Genomic DNA, 20373 nt, shown 5'->3' on the forward strand with positions numbered 1-20373 from the left:
AGCAAAAACAATTTCCCCACCCACCTCTAAATCAGTCAAACATTTTTTTTTAGCAGTAGACAGAGGAGGTGGAGTAGACTGGTATGTTGTACTGTGACGTTTTTGTGATACTTTTCTTTTAATTTCGGACTCCAAGTGTGAGTCAGATTCTTCTGTTTTCTTCACTATACGATCTAAAGGAAGGAGAAAAAAACAAAAGTATTGAAATTAAATTTTATAAATTCCTCATGACCTTTGCTATGAAAAAATGCTAATGTGTATTATTCAAATCATTATGCTTGGGTTAAATAATCTTTCAACATGCGCAATAAAGGATGACCCGAACTTAGGTCAGAGCCTCCAGCTGCGTCCGCCGCCCCGCTGAGCCCCCCTGGGCCAGGGCCACCTGGGGCCACCCACCAAGGGCACTGACACCCCCTGCAGCTGGTTTCGTGCTGCAAAGGAGCAGGCACTGCCTGCACAGAGTCACCCCCAACCTCCCCCACACACATTTTCTTCTAAATTACTTATTCTTCTAAGATTAGTAATGAGAAAAATTTGAATTCAAATGTTGGGTACAACAGTTTTGAAATATAAAAGCAAACTATCCCCACCTAATGATTTTTTAAGTTTAGGAAACACAAAAGACAATATTTCTCATTATTTTTCACATAAGTTTAAAAATTTTCACTGAAGATATATAATTAGTATTTTTATACAACTAATGAAGTCCAAAACAGGACAACTTACAATATATCACAATCCAACCTCATTAGCACAGATCTAAGCACACAGACCAAACATGCTCCTGATTATCACGGCCGTGGTCACACACTCACGCAGCCCTGGCTCGCTGGGCACTTTCACTTCTCAGTCTTAAATGTCCTCTTCTGTTTTTCTAAAGATTATCTACATATAAATATCAACACTATCTAGTATTTCTGAGTTTGATGTGCGGTAATGTCTTAAGAACGTTATGTAATTATGGTCTGTGTAATCACCGAGTTCCACTAACTGATTTCCCCTACTCAGCCTTGGCACAGTTCAGCCACCTTCATTTTCCTGGACACCAAAACTAAAAATCTAAATAATCACTGACCTCTCCTTGCACTTCCTTCCTCATGTCCAAGGGAATTCTAATAGTAATAGCTTTGGAATTCCTTCCTTCCTCTCCAACCCCACAGCCACTACATTTCAGATGTTTTTCTCTGACCTAAATTGATCTCCCTGACACAGAAGCATGACCATCGTCCAGTACTTATCGTTCAATGATTCTAGTAGTTAAGGAGAAAATTCTGAATGCTGTCTCTTGGCAAGCACTGGTCATCGATGCCCATCTGCCATGCAAACCAACCACCTCAGAAGTGCGTCTCTCCAGGGTTTTTCTCTTTCACCCTCTTCATATGTGCTGCTCTCTTCGAAGCAAAGTTCCCGTCTATCTAGTGAATTTAAGCCTTCCTCTGTGAAGAGGCTCCCTCTGCCCAACACGAGGCACGATCAAGTGCTCCTGGGGCTACCCCAGCACCTGCTCCGGACTCCGTCAGCACCCACTTGCTTTTACTGTAACTGTGTGCACCGACCTGCTTCATCCCGTTACAGGGTCTGTTCTCAAAGAGCACAGATCATGCTTTAGTCATGCGTTTTCCCAGTGCTAGAAACAGCACAATGTAAGGGCTCAGAAAATGTTGACTGGATTCATGAATCATATTACAAAAGGTAAAAATATACAACATATTAAAAAAAGAAAAAACTACATGAGTGGAAGGGATGCTCTTACCATGTCACCTCTTAAAATGGCTGAAGTTTGCCACACAGAAATACTGACTCACTCAGATCTGGAAACATATGGACTCAGCCTCCCCAAACCTGCTACTAAGTACTAATGCCTGAGGTTGCAGAAAGCCGCTCCAGCCCAGAGCCTCCATGTGGTAGTAACTACTACTAGGAGGACCACCTCACTTCTTAGGCTGGTTACATATAAAAATCAGTTTCTACACAAATGAATATTAAAGAACTAGAATGCAGCACTAAATAAAAATGTAGGCAGACAAGATTCGGAATTCAGAAAATATACACAGTTATCAGGAATACACAGCCAATTATTGGCATAATTTAATTTACAAAACTGTCTTAAAACATTTTTTCTCCCCTCCAAGTTTCTTCGGCCTTATGAACTAAACTTTTTTGGTACAGAAGAGAGCTTTCCCTTATAAACATATTTCATCAATCTTGTAATCCCCATAGTATCGTGGTGCATCATTTTGCTCAAACATGTATCTGTAGCACTTCTCCGCCAGAGCTTGCCTGCAGACTGACATTTAAAAAACCATTATCACTTCACACCTGATCACATAAACACCCTATTCTCTCCACCACAGCTGTCTCATCATGTCTGTGTCATATTTTCTCAACTTCCTATCATAATTAACAAAGGGGGAAACAAGTGCACCCAGGTTTTGAGAGAATCTGAAGATTTTTACTAATAGAGAAAAATTATTTTACAATCTTGATCCCAATCTTGAACCCTTAACAAGGTTACTACAAGGTTCTGAAGGAAAAACAAATGGCAAAGAATGACAATAATTAGTAATTCTAAGAAGAAACTTTTGAAACCAACATGACATGCAGGTATGGCAAACGACTGACAGTGTATGGGAAAGCAGATCTATAAAAAGACAGTAAGCATAAAAAATTAACATCAGGATTAAGAATATCTTTAGAATTCTATCTTTTATAGAAAAACAGTTGAGAAGATTATGGTAACTCAACTGAAGATTAGCTAATCTCAAACTATAGGCAGAAAAATAAAATGGCAAAAGACTTAAAACTTGACTGGTCCAGGAACGACAAATGCTTAACAAAGGGCTCGTGGCGGTTTTACGAGCTGATCATGGAGATCCCTGTTGCGAAGCCCTGACACAGCTGCCAAACCCCCACCACACTCCTCCAGGGAGGGACCTGACGTGAGATCTGTGTGACAAGCTTGCTTCCGCTGAACGCCTCTTTTAAGGATGAGAATATAACATGTTCACCCAAGACCACACAGTAGAGTAGGAATAGCAAGACTAAGATATTTCCTGCTGGATTCCCTAGCTAAACATCTTATTTCTAGGGATTTGATCTAAAAAAACAATAGATCAAATACATAAAATGAATGTGCTAGATTAATTATAATATATAATATTGAAACACTGAAAACAATATAAATTATGGTAAATATAATGGGTCACCATGCATTCATTAAAAAATGATTACAGAGACTTGAACATAAAACTGTAAATAAGTCTACCATAGACACCCTCATCCATTTGATTTTAAACTTCCTTTAATTCAGTTTTCCAGGCTGATTTTCCTCTGATATCCCACTATCATTTTTTTTTAATTGAAGTATCGCTGATATACAATCTTACCTTGGTTTCAAAGATACAACCCAGTGTTTCAACAGTTACCCATATTATTAAATCCTCACCCCCTCTAGTGCGGTTACTATCTATCAACATAGAAAGATGTTACAGATTCAATGACTATATTCCCCATGCTGTACTACTGTCTCATGAACAACTTCTATTGTGATTGCAAATTATTGCGTCCCTTTATCCCCCTCACTTTTCCCACCCATCTACCTCCTCAGTGACCACTAGTACCTTCTCAGTGTCTATGAGTCTACTGCTGTTTTGTTCATTCTGTTTTGCTTTGTTTTTATATTCCACAAATAAGTGAAATCATATGGTATTTGTCTTTCTCCTCCTGGCTTACTTCACTGAGCATAATACCCTCTAGATGAATCCATGTTGTTACAAATAGGAGAATTTTTAAAATTTTTATGGCTGAATAATATTCCACTGCGTATATGTACCACCTCTTCTTCATTCATTCATCTATGGACAGACTCTTAGGTTGCTTCTGTATATTGGCTATTGTAAATAATGCTGCAACAAACATAGGGGTGCATATGTCTTTCCAAATTAGTGATTTTGTTCTCTTCACGTGAATTCTCAGAAGTGGAATTACTAAGTCATATGGTATTTCTATTTTTAGTTTTTTAAGGAACCTCCATACTATCTATTCACAGTGGCTACACCAATTTACATTCCCACCAACACTGTAGGAGCGTTCCCATTTCTCTGCATCCTCACCAGCATTTGCTTTTTCTTATCTTTTGGACATCCCATAATCTTTTAATGGGATTACAGAAACCACATAATATAAAAAAGTAGAAAAGCAAGTTAAAGAACAGTATAGTAGTATGAATGCATTTCTTAAAAATGGGTATATATGCATTAAAAAGTCTGGGATGTTACATATTAAGATGCTAATAACTGGTCAAGGGTTACTGGTCCTGACTGGTCAAGGGATGAGGGGATATTTTTCTTCTCTGTATAAGTTAAATAGTGCTAAATCAGGTGATTTAAATTGTAATCATAATGTAAGTACACTACAAATGCAATTAAATGTTTATTCAGAGACTGTGTATAATGTCTATTATTCACTTTGACAAGGATGCAAAGAACAGGTGAGAAAGCAAGAAGTTTAAGAAACGAAAGAAAAGGTAGGGGAAAGAATGAGACATCTTAATTTATATGATTATGTAACTGTTATTACTCGACATGTTTAGAAAATATATAAAAGGACCAAACAAAAAGGCAACAGGAAATGTGAACTGACCAAAGATCATACTTGTTTACCAACTTTAATTTTACCCTAGAAGATGCTTATCAATGCTAATAAGTACTGATACAGGGCTATAACTTATCAAAATTCATATTAAGTGCCGCTTAAATGCAAAATAAAGGGAAAAAAAGGAAAATAGAGAAAATTACCTCAAGTGTTAAGAGCTACAGAAAGACTGATTCCTTTTTAGTAGAAAAATATTCTAGGTGCTATGCCAGTAACTACAGATCCTAGGGTTTGAAATATCAATGTTTTAAAAAAATTAAGGGAATACTAAAATAAAAAGCAATCTTGCAAATATATTCCGTGCTCATGGATAGGAAGAATTAATATTGTAAAAATGGCCATCCTGCCTAAAGCAGTCTATGGATTCAAAGCAATCCCTATCAAAATACCAAGAGCGAGGGGAGGGGCGGAAGATGGCGGCGTGAGTAGAGCAGCGGAAATCTCCTCCCAAAACAACATATATCTATGAAAAAATAACAAAGACAACCCTTCCTAGAATAAAGACCAGAGGACACAGGACAATATCCAGACCACATCCGCACCTGAGAGAACCCAGCGCCTCGCGAAGGGGGTAAGATACAAGCCCCGGCCCCGCGGGAGCCGAGTGCCCCTCCCCCCAGCTCCCGGCGGGAGAAGAGCAGGCAGAGCGGGAGGGAGACGGAGCCCAGGACTGCCGAGCACCCAGCCCCCGCCATCCAGGCCAGAGTGCAGGGCGCTCGATACTGGGAAAACAGGGCAGCAAGAACAGTGAGCAGGCACTGGAGGCCGGGTGTCGGAGGATATAAGAAAAGCGCGCGACCATTTTTTTTTTTTTTTTTTTTGCTTTTTTGCTGTTTTGTTTCGGCGAGCGCTTTTTGGAAGTCTTAAAGGGATAGGGACCCCAATACTAGGGAAACAGGGCAGAAAGACCGGTGAGCAGAGGCCTGAGGCTGGCACCAGAGAATGAAGAAAAACGAACGACCACCTTTTTTTTTTTTTAATTTAAACATTTTTATTTCTTTTTTTTTTTTTTTGGTGGTCATTGTTTTGTTTTGGCTGGTGCTTTTTGGAAGTCTTAAAGGGGCAGGGCGGGTCACTTAATCCAGAGGTAGGGAATCCGGGAACTCTGGGCACCCTAACCCCTGGGCTGCAGGGAGCAGGGAGGCCCCTTACGGAGATAAATAGCCTCCCAGCAGCTCCTGCTTCAACACGACTCCACCATTTTGGAGCAGCTGCCCGAGCCAGGCCACGCCCACAGCAACAGCGGAGATTAACTCCATAGCAGCCGGGCAGGAAGCAGAAGCCCTGTCTGCGCGCAGCTGCGCAGCACAAGCCACTAGAGGCCGCTGTTCTCCCAGGAGAGGAGGGCCACAAACCAACAAGAAAGGAAGTCCTTCCAGCCGTCACTCGTCCCAGTTCTGCAGACTATTCCTATCACCATGAAAAGGCAAAGCTACAGGCAGACAAAGATCACAGAGACAACACCAGAGAAGGAGACAGACCTAACCAGTCTTCCTGAAAAAGAATTCAAAATAAGAATCATAAACATGCTGACAGAGATGCAGAGAAATACGCAAGAGAAATGGGATGAAGTCCGGAAGGAGATCACAGATGCCAGAAAGGAGATCGCAGAAATGAAACAAACTCTGGAAGGGTTTATAAGCAGAATGGATAGAATGTAAAAGGCCATTGATGGAACTGAAATCAGAGAACAGGAACGCATAGAAGCTGACATAGAGAGAGACAAAAGGATCTCCAGGAATGAAACAATATTAAGAGAACTGTGTGACCAATCCAAAAGGAACAATATCCGTATTATAGGGGTCCCAGAAGAAGAAGAGAGAGGAAAAGAGATGGAAAGTATCTTGGAAGAAATAATTGCTGAAAACTTCCCCACACTGGGGGAGGAAGTAATCGAACAGACCACGGAAATACACAGAACCCCCAACAGAAAGGATCCAAGAAGGACAACACCAAGACACATAATAATTAAAATGGCAAAGATCAAGGACAAGGAAAGAGTGTTAAAGGCAGCTAGAGAGAAAAAGGTCACCTATAAAGGGAAACCCATCAGGCTAACGTCAGATTTTTCAACAGAAACCCTACAGGCCAGAAGAGAATGGCATGATATATTTAATACAATGAAACAGAAGGGCCTTGAACCAAGGATACTGTATCCAGCACGACTATCATTCAAATATGACGGTGGGATTAAACAAGTCCCAGACAAACAAAAGCTGAGGGAATTTGCTTTCCACAAACCACCTCTACAGAACATCTTACAGGGACTGCTCTAGATGGGAGCACTCCTAGAAAGAGCACAGCACAAAACACCCAACATATGAAGAATCGAGGAGGAGGAACAAGAAGGGAGAGAAGAAAAGAATCTCCAGACAGTGTATATAACAGCTCAATAAGCGAGCTAAGTTAGGCAGTAAGATACTAAAGAGGCTAACCTTGAACCTTTGGTAACCACGAATTTAAAGCCTGCAATGGCAATAAGTACATATCTTTCAATAGTCACCCTAAATGTTAATGGGTTGAATGCACCAATCAAAAGACACAGAGTAACAGAATGGATAAAAAAGCAAGACCCATCTATATGCTGCTTACAAGAAACTCACCTCAAACCCAAAGACATGTACAGACTAAAAGTCAAGGGATGGAAAAACATATTTCAAGCAAACAACAGTGAGAAGAAAGCAGGGGTTGCAGTACTAATATCAGACAAAATAGACTTCAAAACAAAGAAAGTAACAAGAGATAAAGAAGGACACTACATAATGATAAAGGGCTCAGTCCAACAAGAGCATATAACCATTCTAAATATATATGCACCCAACACAGGAGCACCAGCATATGTGAAACAAATACTAACAGAACTAAAGGGGGATATAGACTGCAATGCATTCATTCTAGGAGACTTCAACACACCACTCACCCCAAAGGATAGATCCACTGGGCAGAAAATAAGTAAGGACACGGAAGCACTGAACAACACAGTAGAGCAGATGGACCTAATAGACATCTACAGAACTCTACATCCAAAAGCAGCGGGATATACATTCTTCTCAAGTGCACATGGAACATTCTCCAGAATGGACCACATACTAGGCCACAAAAAGAGCCTCAGAAAATTCCAAAAGATTGAAATCCTACCAACCAACTTTTCAGACCACAAAGGCATAAAACTAGAAATAAACTGTACAAAGAAAGCAAAGAGGCTCACAAACACATGGAGGCTTAACAACACACTCCTAAATAATCAATGGATCAATGACCAAATCAAAATGGAGATCCAGCAATATATGGAAACAAATGACAACAACAACACTAAGCCCCAACTTCTGTGGGACGCAGCAAAAGCAGTCTTAAGAGGAAAGTATATAGCAATCCAAGCATATTTAAAAAAGGAAGAACAATCCCAAATGAATGGTCTAATGTCACAATTATCGAAATTGGAAAAAGAAGAACAGATGAGGCCTAAGGTCAGCAGAGGGAGGGACATAATAAAGATCAGAGAAGAAATAAATAAAATTGAGAAGAATAAAACAATAGCAAAAATCAATGAAACCAAGAGCTGGTTCTTCGAGAAAGTAAACAAAATAGATAAGCCTCTAGCCAGACTTATTAAGAAGAAAAAAGAGTCAACACAAATCAACACTATCAGAAAAGAGAAAGGAAAAATCATGACGGACCCCACGGAAATGCAAAGAAATATTGGAGAATACTATGAAAACCTATATGCTAACAAGCTGGGAAACCTAGGAGAAATGGACAACTTCCTAGAAAAACACAACCTTCCACGATTGACCCAGGAAGAAACAGAAAATTTAAACAGACCAATTACCAGCAATGAAATTGAAGCGGTAATCAAAAAACTACCAAAGAACAAAACCCCCGGGCCAGATGGATTTACCTCAGAATTTTATCAGACATACAGGGAAGACATAATACCCATTCTCCTTAAAGTTTTCCAAAAAATAGAGGAGGAGGGGATACTCCCAAACTCATTCTATGAAACTAACATCACCCTAATACCAAAACCAGGCAAAGATCCCACCAAAAAAGACAACTACAGACCAATATCCCTGATGAACGTAGATGCAAAAATACTCAACAAAATATTAGCAAAACGAATTCAAAAATACATCAAAAGGATCATACACCATGACCAAGTGGGATTCATCCCAGGGATGCAAGGATGGTACAACATTCGAAAGTCCATCAACATCATCCACCACATCAACAAAAAGAAAGACAAAAACCACATGATCATCTCCATAGATGCTGAAAAAGCATTTGACAAAGTTCAACATCCATTCATGTTAAAAACTCTCAGCAAAATGGGAATAGAGGGCAAGTACCTCAACATAATAAAGGCCATCTATGATAAATCCACAGCAAACATTATATTGAACAGCGAGAAGCTGAATGCATTTCCTCTGAGATCGGGAACTAGACAGGGATGCCCACTCTCTCCACTGTTATTTAACATAGTACTGGAGGTCCTAGCCACGGCAATTAGACAAAACAAAGAAATACAAGGAATCCAGATTGCTAAAGAAGAAGTTAAACTGTCACTATTTGCAGATGACATGATACTGTACATAAAAAACCCTAAAGACTCCACCCCAAAACTACTAGAACTGATATCGGAATACAGCCAAGTTGCAGGATACAAAATCAACACACAGAAATTTGTGGCTTTCCTATATACTAACAATGAACCAACAGAAAGAGAAATCAGGAAAACAACTCCATTCACAATTGCATCAAAAAAAATAAAATACCTAGGAATAAACCTAACCAAAGAAGTGAAAGACTTATACTCTGAAAACTACAAGTCACTCTTAAGAGAAATTAAAGGGGACACTAACAGATGGAAACTCATCCCATGCTCGTGGCTAGGAAGAATTAATATCGTCAAAATGGCCATCCTGCCCAAAGCAATATACAGATTTGATGCAATCCCTATGAAACTACCAGCAACACTCTTCAATGAACTGGAACAAATAATTCAAAAATTCATACGGAAACACCAAAGACCCCAAATAGCCAAAGCAATCCTGAGAAAGAAGAATAAAGTAGGGGGGATCTCACTCCCCAACTTCAAGCTCTACTATAAAGCCATAGTAATCAAGACAATTTGGTACTGGCACAAGAGCAGAGCCACAGAACAATGGAACAGACTACAGAATCCAGACATTAACCCAGACATATATGGTCAATTAATATTTGATAAAGGAGCCATGGACATACAATGGCGAAATGACAGTCTCTTCAACAGATGGTGCTGGCAAAACTGGACAGCTACCTGTAGGAGAATGAAACTGGACCATTGTCTAACCCCATATACAAAAGTAAACTCAAAATGGATCAAAGACCTGAATGTAAGCCATGAAACCATTAAACTCTTGGAAGAAAACATAGGCGAAAACCTCTTAGACATAAACATGAGTGACCTCTTCTTGAACATATCTCCCCGGGCAAGGAAAACAACAGCAAAAATGAGTAAGTGGGACTATATTAAGCTGAAAAGCTTCTGTACAGCAAAAGACACCATCAATAGAACAAGAAGGATCCCTACAGTATGGGAGAATATATTTGAAAATGACACATCCGATAAAGGCTTGACGTCCAGAATATATAAAGAGCTCACACGCCTCAACAAACAAAAAACAAATAACCCAATTAAAAAATGGGCAGAGGAACTGAACAGACAGTTCTCCAAAAAAGAAATACAGATGGTCAACAGACACATGAAAAGATGCTGCACATCGCTAATTATCAGAGAAATGCAAATTAAAACTAAAATGAGGTATCACCTCACACCAGTAAGGATGGCTGCCATCCAAAAGACAAACAACAACAACAGTTGGCGAGGCTGTGGAGAAAGGGGAACCCTCCTACACTGCTGGTGGGAATGTAAGTTAGTTCAACCATTGTGGAAAGCAGTATGGAGGTACATCAAAATGCTCAAAACAGACTTACCATTTTACCCAGGAATTCCACTCCTAGGAATTTACCCTAAGAACACAGCAATCAAGTTTGAGAAAGACAGATGCACCCCTATGTTTATCGCAGCACTATTTACAATAGCCAAGAATTGGAAGCAACCTGAATGTCCATCGATAGATGAATGGATAAAGAAGATGTGGTACATATACACAATGGAATACTACTCAGCCATAAGAAAAGGGCAAATCCAACCATTTGCAGCAACATGGATGGAGCTGGAGGGTATTATGCTCAGTGAAACAAGCCAAGCGGAGAAAGAGAAATACCAAATGATTTCACTTATCTGTGGAATATAAGAACAAAGGAAAAACTGAAGGAACAAAACAGCAGCAGAATCACAGAACTCAAGAATGGACTAACAGGTACCAAAGGGAAAGGGACTGGGGAGGATGGGTGGGTAGGGAGGGATAAGGGTGGGGAAGTAGGGGGTATTAAGATTAACATGCATGGGGGGGTAGGAGAAAAGGGAGGGCTGTACAACACAGAGAAGGCAAGTAGTGATTCTACAACATTTTGCTATGCTGATGGACAGTGACTGTAAAGGGGTTTATAGGGGAGACCTGGTATAGGGGAGAGCCTAGTAAACATAATATTCGTCATGTAAGTGTAGATTAGTGATAGCAAAAAAAAAAAAAAAAAAAAAAGGGCAGTTCCTGTGTGGTAACCTCCAACGAGTTCTACACAAGCGTATAAAGGGCATATAAAAGTGTAGGCAAAGGGTCTGTTTGCGTTTATACAGAAGATCAAAGCCTAATTGGGCTACCCCGAAAATGAACTAAGATATGATATGAAAGAGAACTTCCAACATCAGCACTCTCTGGAAGACTCATGCCAGAAGATGATCATCAAAAAACCGCAACAAAGATCCACGCACTGCTACAGCTGTAGATGCACTCATCCCACCAGTTCCTGGACTTGCCATGGGAATGAGGAAGGAGATATCTAAGCTGGCCTGTGCATACAGTAAAACAACAAATTTGACTGGATCTATACTGTTGGAACTCAACCAAGAATTAGGAGAAGTGCAAATTGTAGCACTCCAAAATCTTACAACTACAGACTATTTACTGTTAAAAGAACATATGGGATGTGAACATTCCCCAGTAATGGGTTGTTTTAATTTGTCTGATTTCTCTCTGACTGTTCAAGTTCAGTTGGACAATATCCACCATATCATAGATAAGTTTTCACAAATGCCTAAGGTGCCTAACTGGTTTTCTTGGTTTCACTGGAGATGGCTGGTAATTACAGATATGCTTTGGTTATGTAACTATACTCCTATTATGTTAATGTGTGTGTGCAATTTAAGTAGTTGCTTAAAACCTATACATGCTGAAGTTACTCTACAAGAAGATATGTCAAAGAAATAATCAATCTTCCCATGTTTTCTTCCACCTGCTACTTCTATAGCTTTTCTTCTTCCTTCCTAATTACAACCCTTAAATAGAATTCGTGCCTCATATCAAATTTCCCGAGTATCATAATTCTTCCAAGTGGTAAAGATACCTCAAGACAAATGCTGGGCATAGAAGCCACAGGGCATAAATATGCAAAGAAATAAAAAGCTAACCATTTCAAACAATAAGGCTTCTCTCTCACTTACCAACTTCACATTTCCCTGTATGGCCCCGGAAGATGACTGGTTAGGCAGAGACGGGTAAGATTCCTCAAGGGAGGAACAACCTAAGACAGGCACAGTCTCAGGGGGGTCATCAGGTGAGAAATTGGGGATCAACAGAGGTGAGGCTTAGAACCTCACCCCCCCGTTCTGAGAGAAATCTTCTGCATACGTGGATGTTTTATTGCCCTTGTCTAGCTTGGATTAACACATAGTCTACAGGCACACACCTGATCATCTACATGTGCTCTCTTACAACACTAAACTATGTTTTCTACCTTTATCTTGTATCTACCTACCACTTCAGCATTTTATTAAAAATAATAATAATAAAGAGAGAAATGTGGTATCCACATATAAATCAAGTATAAAAACCAAATGAGTATCCATATTTGAACTGACTGTTTATAGTTCATAATGCATGAGCAAAACCGAAAGTTTCTGTGATGACTGCCCTTGTACTGTTCACTATGTAACTTATTCATTATGTAAGAATTTGTTCTCCATGTAAGAACTTGTTTGTTATGCCTCAGAAGATTGGAGACTGATGAAAATTAGGCTTGGGGTGGATTAATGATTGTGCATTGAGCATTGACTCCCCTATACAGAATTTTATTGTCGTTAACAACCATTTGATCAATAAATATGAGAGATGCCCTCACAAAAAAAAAAAAAAGGACAGACTTCCAATGGTAAAATAAATAAGTAACTGGGATGTAATGTATAGCATAAGGAATATAGTCAAGATATTGTAACAGCTTGGTAGGGTGATAGCTGCAACCTAGAATTATGTATATAAATGTTTTATCACTGTGTTGTACACTTGAAACTAATGTAATGTAATACTGTGCGTCAACTACCCTTTAATAAAAAATATTAAAAAAAAAAAAAATACCAAGAGCATTCTTCAAAGAACTAGAATACTTATAAAATTCATATGGAACTAAAAAACATCCTGAATAGCCAAAGCAATCCTGAGAAGGAAGAACAAAGCTAGGGGGATTATGCTCCCTAACTTCAAGCTCTACTATAAAACCACAGTAATAAACAATTTGGTACTGGCACAAGAATAGACCCATAGATCAATGGAACAGAATAGAGAGTACAGATATTAACCCAAGCATGTATCGTCAGTTAATATGTGATAAAGGAGCCATGAATATACAATGGAGAAAAGATAGCGTCTTCAACAACTGGGGTTGGGAAAACTGGAGAAGCTACATGCAAGAGAATAAAACTGGATTATTGTCTAACTTCATACACAAAAGTAAACTCAAAATGGATCAAAGACATGAATGTAAGTCATGAAACCATAAAACTCTTAGAAGAAAACATAGGCAAAAAGCTCTTGAACATAAGCATGAGCAATTTTTTCCTGGACACATCTTATTAGGCAAGGGAAACAAAATAAAAATTGAACAAGTGGTACCACATTACACTGTAGAGCTTCTCTACAGCAAAAGACACCATCAACTGAACAAAAAGGCATCCTACAGTATGGGAGAATATATTCATAAATGACATATCCAAAAAGGGGTTAACATCCAAAATATATAAAGAACTCACGTGCCTTTCAACACCCAAAAAAACAAATAACTCAGTTAAAAAATGGGCAGAGGAGCTGAAGAGACATTTCTCCAAAGAAATTCAGATGGCCAAGAGGCACATGAAAAGATGCTCCACATAGCTAATTATCAGGGAAATACTAATTAAAACCACAATGAGATATCACCTCACACCAGTTAGGGTGGCCACCATTCAAAAGACAAACAACAACAAGCGCTGGTGAGGATGCAGAGAAAGGGGATCCCACCAACACTGCTGGTGGGAATGTAGATTAGTTCATCCATTGTGGAAAGCAATATGGAGGTTCCTCAAAAAACTAAAAATAGAAATACCATTTGACCCAGGAATTCCACTCCTAGGAATTCACCTGAAGAAAACAAGATTCCAGATTCAAAAGGACATATGCACCCCTATGTTTATCGCAGCACTATTTACAATAGCCAAGAAATGGAAGCAACCTAAGTGTCCATCACAGATGAATGGATAAAGATGTGGTACATATAGACAATGGAATATTATTCAGCCATAAGAAGAAAACAAATCCTACCATTTGCAACAACATGGATGGAGCTAGAGGGTATTATGCTCAGTGAAATAAGCCAGGTGGAGAAAGACAAGTACCAAATGATTTCACTCATCTGTGGAGTATAAGAACAAAGCAAAAACTGAAGGAACAAAACAGCAGGAGACTCACAGAACCCAAGAATGGACTAGTGGTTATCAAAGGGAAAGGGGTTGGGGATGGTGATTGGGGAGGGAGGAGAAGGGGATCAAGGGGCTCTGTAATTCGCAATCACAATGTAAGTAGGGCACACAGGGAAGGCAGCATAGCACAGAGAAGACAAGTAATGACTAGCATCTTACTACGCTGACAAGACAGTGACTGCAATAGTGGCGGTGGGGGGGACTTGATAATATGAGTGAATGTTCAAACCACAATGCTGTTCATGTGAAACCTTCATAAGATTATATATCAACTATATTTTAATTAAGAACAATGCAATGTTTATGCAACAAGACCTGCAGTATTACTATAGCATTTCTCCTATGCCCAAGTAAACACAGAAGAAGCTACAATCAAAGTTTAGAGGTTGAATATACCAATATCCTTCCCCTGAAATTTATAGTTATTACACGTGTCAATGAATCATAGATATATATACAGTTGACCCTTGCATGACCCAAGTTTGAACTACCTAGATCCACTTATTCATTAATTTTTTTAACATCCATATAGCCCCTGTAACTGGCTATCAGGCAGCAGGTTCCACTAGTGATATGGTCAATAGAAATGAGAAGGAAAAACACTGTGCACAGTGGTCTGTCCAGGGATCGAGCCACAACTGAGGTGTTATTCGTGCCACCCTCTGACTCACTGAGCAACCAACTGCTGTCTGGACCACAGAGGAGCTCCAGGATCTAAGGGCAACAGGGGAAGCAAGTCCCAGGCAGGAAACTCAGAGGAAGGAGGCTGGGAGTCTTTGCCCCGCCAAGTGCAACCCTCCCATTTTTTTCTACTTTTCTACCCTTTTTTGCATGTGAAGTTGAATGACCCCTTTGGTATACGGCAGGCTATTACTAGTTAAAGGGGAGTTAAAATTTATACATGGATTTTCTACTGCAGGGGGTTTGTGCCCTTACTACATTGTTGCAACAGTATCAGTAACTTAAAAATTATTTTAATACCAATGTAAGTTTCCTTTCTTTTTTTCTTTTGGTATCATTAATGTACAATGACAGGAGCAACAATATGGTTATTAGACTCCCCCCATCACCAAGTCCCCCACACACACCCCATTACAGTCACTGTCCATCAGCGTAGTGAGATGCTGTAGAGTCACTACTTGTCTTCTCTGTGTTGCACAGCCCTCCCCGGCCCCGCCCTCCACCTACATTATGTCTGCTAATTGTAATGCCTTTTTCCCCCTTATCCCTCCCCTATCTAAGTTTCTACTTACAATTTTTTTCTAACATCTTGTATCAGGTATGGTCTTTTTTAAATTCAATGGTTACCCAATGCGTGCTCAATTTTAGAATCAAAACCATTTAAATCAAGAAAATTACATGACAGAAGACTGTAACACATTCAACAAAACTTCGAAGCTATCACCCATCTACAGTTAATATTTGGATCTTGAATTTAACAAAAAAGCTAATGTAATCAAAAAGATTTCAAACTGTAATCACCTGAATGTGCAACGATTCTCTGATGATTTCAGGTCACAGTTAAATAAATTTCCAAACCAGTTACAAAAGTGATTTTCCACATATTTCTGCTATGCCTGAGAATCTTCTAAAGCTGGTATCATATCTATTTCTACCTTTCATACAACTACTTAAAACCCTTCAAAGGTTTAACAACTGAAACTGTACACTTACCCACACCTTGGGGCCGACATAACCTTACAGGATTATTTTCAAATTTTTGGACATGAGGTGGGTATTCTTTCCTAGAAAAGGAAATTTATAGTTTTATTCTAACAGAAAACATTTTTCAAAATGAAAAAGTTGATGGAATACTTAAGTTTTTAAGAGCAAATAATAGCCTCTCTTATATAAAAAGCAGTACTATAAAATAATAAAACTATACTGCACAAACATACTAAGTTTAATACATCTAAGATTGCTAGGGGCAGTGACCATAGTTCATTTTGACTGTCAATCTATCAGAGCCCACAGCAGGCAGACTTTCAAATAAATATTTAGTAATAATGAATCCAAATTACTGTCCTTTCCAAGTAGTCACTTAGGGAAGTGACATATTTATTCCCCCAATGCACAAAACTTTGAAACTTTTCTTTTGGAACTGACTTCATAATCAGTTCATAAAAACCACATTTAAAGAAAACTCATAATATTTTATTATCAACATATTTTTTTAGTAAAAAAGTCATTCAGCTTAATAATACTCAATGTGCCTAATTTTGCTGTGAATGCTTTTTAGTTGTTGAAAAAAAATCCATGAATAAAGGAATAAATGGTGCATAAAACACTAACCTTGAGGACAATTCCAAAATCAGTACAAAAAATGGCATGTCACAAAGTCAGCAATCATAGAACAAGTATTTTAGCCTTATGATTACACTATGGGGATATAATTACATTTAAAAATATTAAATTACATTGTCCCACATCATATACAATTGATTTTCAGGATTTTGAACACAATCCATATTAAACAAGGATTTAAAAAATACCACTTTACTCCAAATATATACTTTGAGGAAAAGCAAAAAAAAAACCAAACAAAAACTATAGATAATTGTGACATAAAAGCATTAAAAAGGAGATCTGCAAAAAGTGCCGTAGAGCTCAACAGCCACTTTTCCACCCTAAATTAAAGCTTCTAAAAACATTCCCTTCAATATTACTCAGCCATAAGAAGAAAACAAATCCTACTATTTGCAACAACATGGACGGAGCTAGAGGGTAGTATGCTCAGTGAAATAAGCCAGGCGGAGATAGACAAGTATCAAATGATTTCACTCATATGTGGAGTATAAGAACAAAGAAAAACTGAAGGAACAAAACAGCAGCAGACTCACAGAACCCAAGAATGGACTAACAGTTAACAAAGGGAAAGGGACTGGGGAGGATGGGTGGGAAGGGAGGGATAAGGGTGGGGAAAAAGAAAGGGGGCATTATGATTAGCATATATAGTGGGGTGGGGGGCACGGGGAGGGCTGTGCAACACAGAGAAGACAAGTAGTGATTCTACAGCATCTTACTATGCTGATGGACAGTGACTGTGAAGGGGTATGTGGGGAGGGCTTGGTGAAGGGGGGAGCCTAGTAAACATAATGTTCTTCATGTAATTGTAGATTAATAAAAAAATAAAAAATAAAAAAAACATTCCCTTCATTTCTCCAGGGAATTAAAAATAAGAATTTATTCTATAATTTGTAAATTCATTCACATTAGTGATTGTAATAACAAAGTGAAATATTTGATTAAACCAAAATCCTGAAGGCATTTTCCTGTAAGGCTTTCGGAGTCATGCTGTATTAGTCAAAGTTCTAAATTGCACAGATGCAAGTGGCAGGAAAACGAGATGAGAGTAGACAGAGTGCCTGTAACAGCTGCGAGCAAACAGCGTCATGTGCCAGGTACTGTTCTGAGTGCTTTGTATCTATTGTTACGTCAATCCTCACAAGACCCTTAGAAAGTATATGCTGCTTATTAGCACTTTATAAACAGGGGGAAGCTGAGGCCAACGAGGTTAATTAACCTGCCCATTGTCACACAACTACTAAATAACAATGCCAGAATCTGAATCATGATAAACTACACCAATTTCTACACTGTCCAAATTTTAAGATTCATAAGGATATGAATTATGAAGATGAGAATTTGCCTTAAAGACAGGAGCACTACCAGTGAGTGCTATGAAAAAAGGTAGGTTTATCAGCTCCTAACTATATTAAGCTTAAAATAAAACACATTTTTTATATTCCATGCAGTTTCACACTACAGAGGATATAATACCATCTCTTTAAATCAAATAATCAGTTTTTTAATCTCTAATTTTTATAACTGTACACTTTGGAGAAAGACAGGCACAAACTTCAAAATTCAACACAGGCAATGAATCTGAAGCTAAATATGATGATACTGTTAAGGTAAACTCCAAAAACTCCAGGTAGTGTGTATTTTTAAAACAGCTGACAACACAAACAGTACATATTCTTTAAAACTATTATAGATTATCAGCTAAGAAAATAATCGACAGAGTGACCACAAAATCTAGACCTAACAGGTATGTTGGATTTGTCAGCTCCCACCTGTTTGACTACTTATCCTAGGGTGTTCTGGGATCTCCTGGGGTGTGCCATAGGCACAGGTTTACTCAGTAGGGATGGACATACACCAACTGAGGCTACGAATCACAGATGCGCAGGGGCTGATGAGAATGCTGCTTTAATGCTCTGTGCTCTTTGCCGTCGTACCTAGTGCACTGAACCATGAACTGCTAATGAGGAACAAACAGTGACTGCATCATGTAGCACCCATGACCCTATCATGTCCTGTAATGTAGTGTTAATAAACTATTATGCATACTTGCCAACATTTCCACACCTTATAGCCAGTCTGTATCCAATATTTGCTACATTTCCCTACATACAGAAATAAAGTTGTATATTTAAAAGTTCATTATAATGAGTAAGTTACAGAAATATAAGCATATCTTAAGTTGAATTTCAAGATAAAAGTAGCATTAGTTTGATAATTAAAAGAATTTTCCAGCCATAAATTATCATGTGTTCTTTAAAATTTAGTTTAAAAAAAAAAGGTTTGTTAAGTGGTCAAAAATCAAATTTTACATTAATTTCTTGGTTTGAGGTTTCCATCATTCTACACATACTGAAATTTCAAACTCCAAACTGGTATGAAGTTCAAATGTGGGACTTAACTCCTCAGTGGTTATTTTTTCTCACCTCAAAAAAGGGACAGAGAAGTGTCCATGTCACCTGTCATCTACAAGGTAAAACAATTCCTTTGCTTCTGAGGGTGTTCTGAGTAGAAGTTTGAGAGAAAACCTCACCTTAATGGATACATTTTACAAGATGTACAAAATAGCTGAAGAACTTTTTTTTCTTCTGTGCAGAATTAACATCAGACTGCCATGCTCATTAAATGTTAGGCCTCAGCTCTTAGTCTTTTTTTAAAAATAAACTTCGTTTTGAAATTATTTTAGATTTGCATAAGAGCTGAAAAGACCATTCAGAGTTCCCTAATATACCTGTCCCAGTTCCTTATAATGCTCATTAGAACACCTTCATGACCATCATACGTCACAAAAGAAATAGCACATTACTATTCACTAAATGCCAGACTATTAGAATTTCATCAGCTATTCCACAAACACCCCTTTTTTGTTCCAGAATCCAATCCAGGATCTAACTACACTTGGTTATCATGCTTCCTCTTTTGTTCTGCAATCTTACATTGTTTTTCATGACTCTGGCATCTGGGAAGATAACTGGCCACTTAGTTTGTAGAATGCCCCTCAGGGTGAATCTGTCTGGTGTGTTTCTCACGAGCAGACTTAGGTGGTGGGTTTGGGACAGATCACAGAGGTGAAGTGCCCTTCTCATCCTGACGTTATCAGGGATACACAGTATCAACACAACTTATCTCCTCAACCTTGATCATCTGGTTAAGGTAGTGCTTTGCGGTTTCTCCACTCCTAAGTTACTAGTTTCCCTCTATTACACCCTAATTGAAAGCAAGGCGGTCGGTCTAGCCCACAAAAGGGATGGGAGCAATAAGCTCCACTTTGTGAACAGTAGAGTATCTACATGTATTATTCAGAATTCTTCTCTAACAGTTGCCCATTTCCCCCAATTCATTTTACACAGCTTGTAAAATCCTAGGGCAGCTCAATAAATAAAAGATTAATTCAATCATTTACATCAATGTGATTCATGAACATTTATTTTATACTTTAGGTTATGATCCAACCTTGGAAGCTCTTTCAGCTGGCTCCTGAGTCCCTGTGAGGTGACCTCATTCTTTAGTTTACTCTAGGAATA

At 38.6% G+C, this 20373-nt stretch overlaps 1 protein-coding gene across 6 annotated transcripts in view; it reads right to left on the bottom strand.

The window, feature by feature from the left end:
- The window catches only part of SENP6 (SUMO specific peptidase 6), a 115635-nt gene that overhangs the window by 47692 nt on the left and 47570 nt on the right, over nucleotides 1-20373 (bottom strand). For all 6 annotated transcript variants that reach the window (XM_057494332.1, XM_057494333.1, XM_057494331.1 and 3 more), the window contains 2 exons: nucleotides 16220-16290; nucleotides 25-173 (listed from right to left, as the gene is read on the bottom strand). In XM_057494332.1, coding sequence (XP_057350315.1) covers nucleotides 25-173; nucleotides 16220-16290 — 220 coding nt within the window. The remainder of the gene's footprint in view (nucleotides 1-24; nucleotides 174-16219; nucleotides 16291-20373) is intronic.

The sequence above is a fragment of the Manis pentadactyla genome, chromosome 16 (assembly GCF_030020395.1).
Source record: "Manis pentadactyla isolate mManPen7 chromosome 16, mManPen7.hap1, whole genome shotgun sequence".
In the NCBI taxonomy this organism is placed as follows: Eukaryota; Metazoa; Chordata; class Mammalia; order Pholidota; family Manidae; genus Manis; species Manis pentadactyla.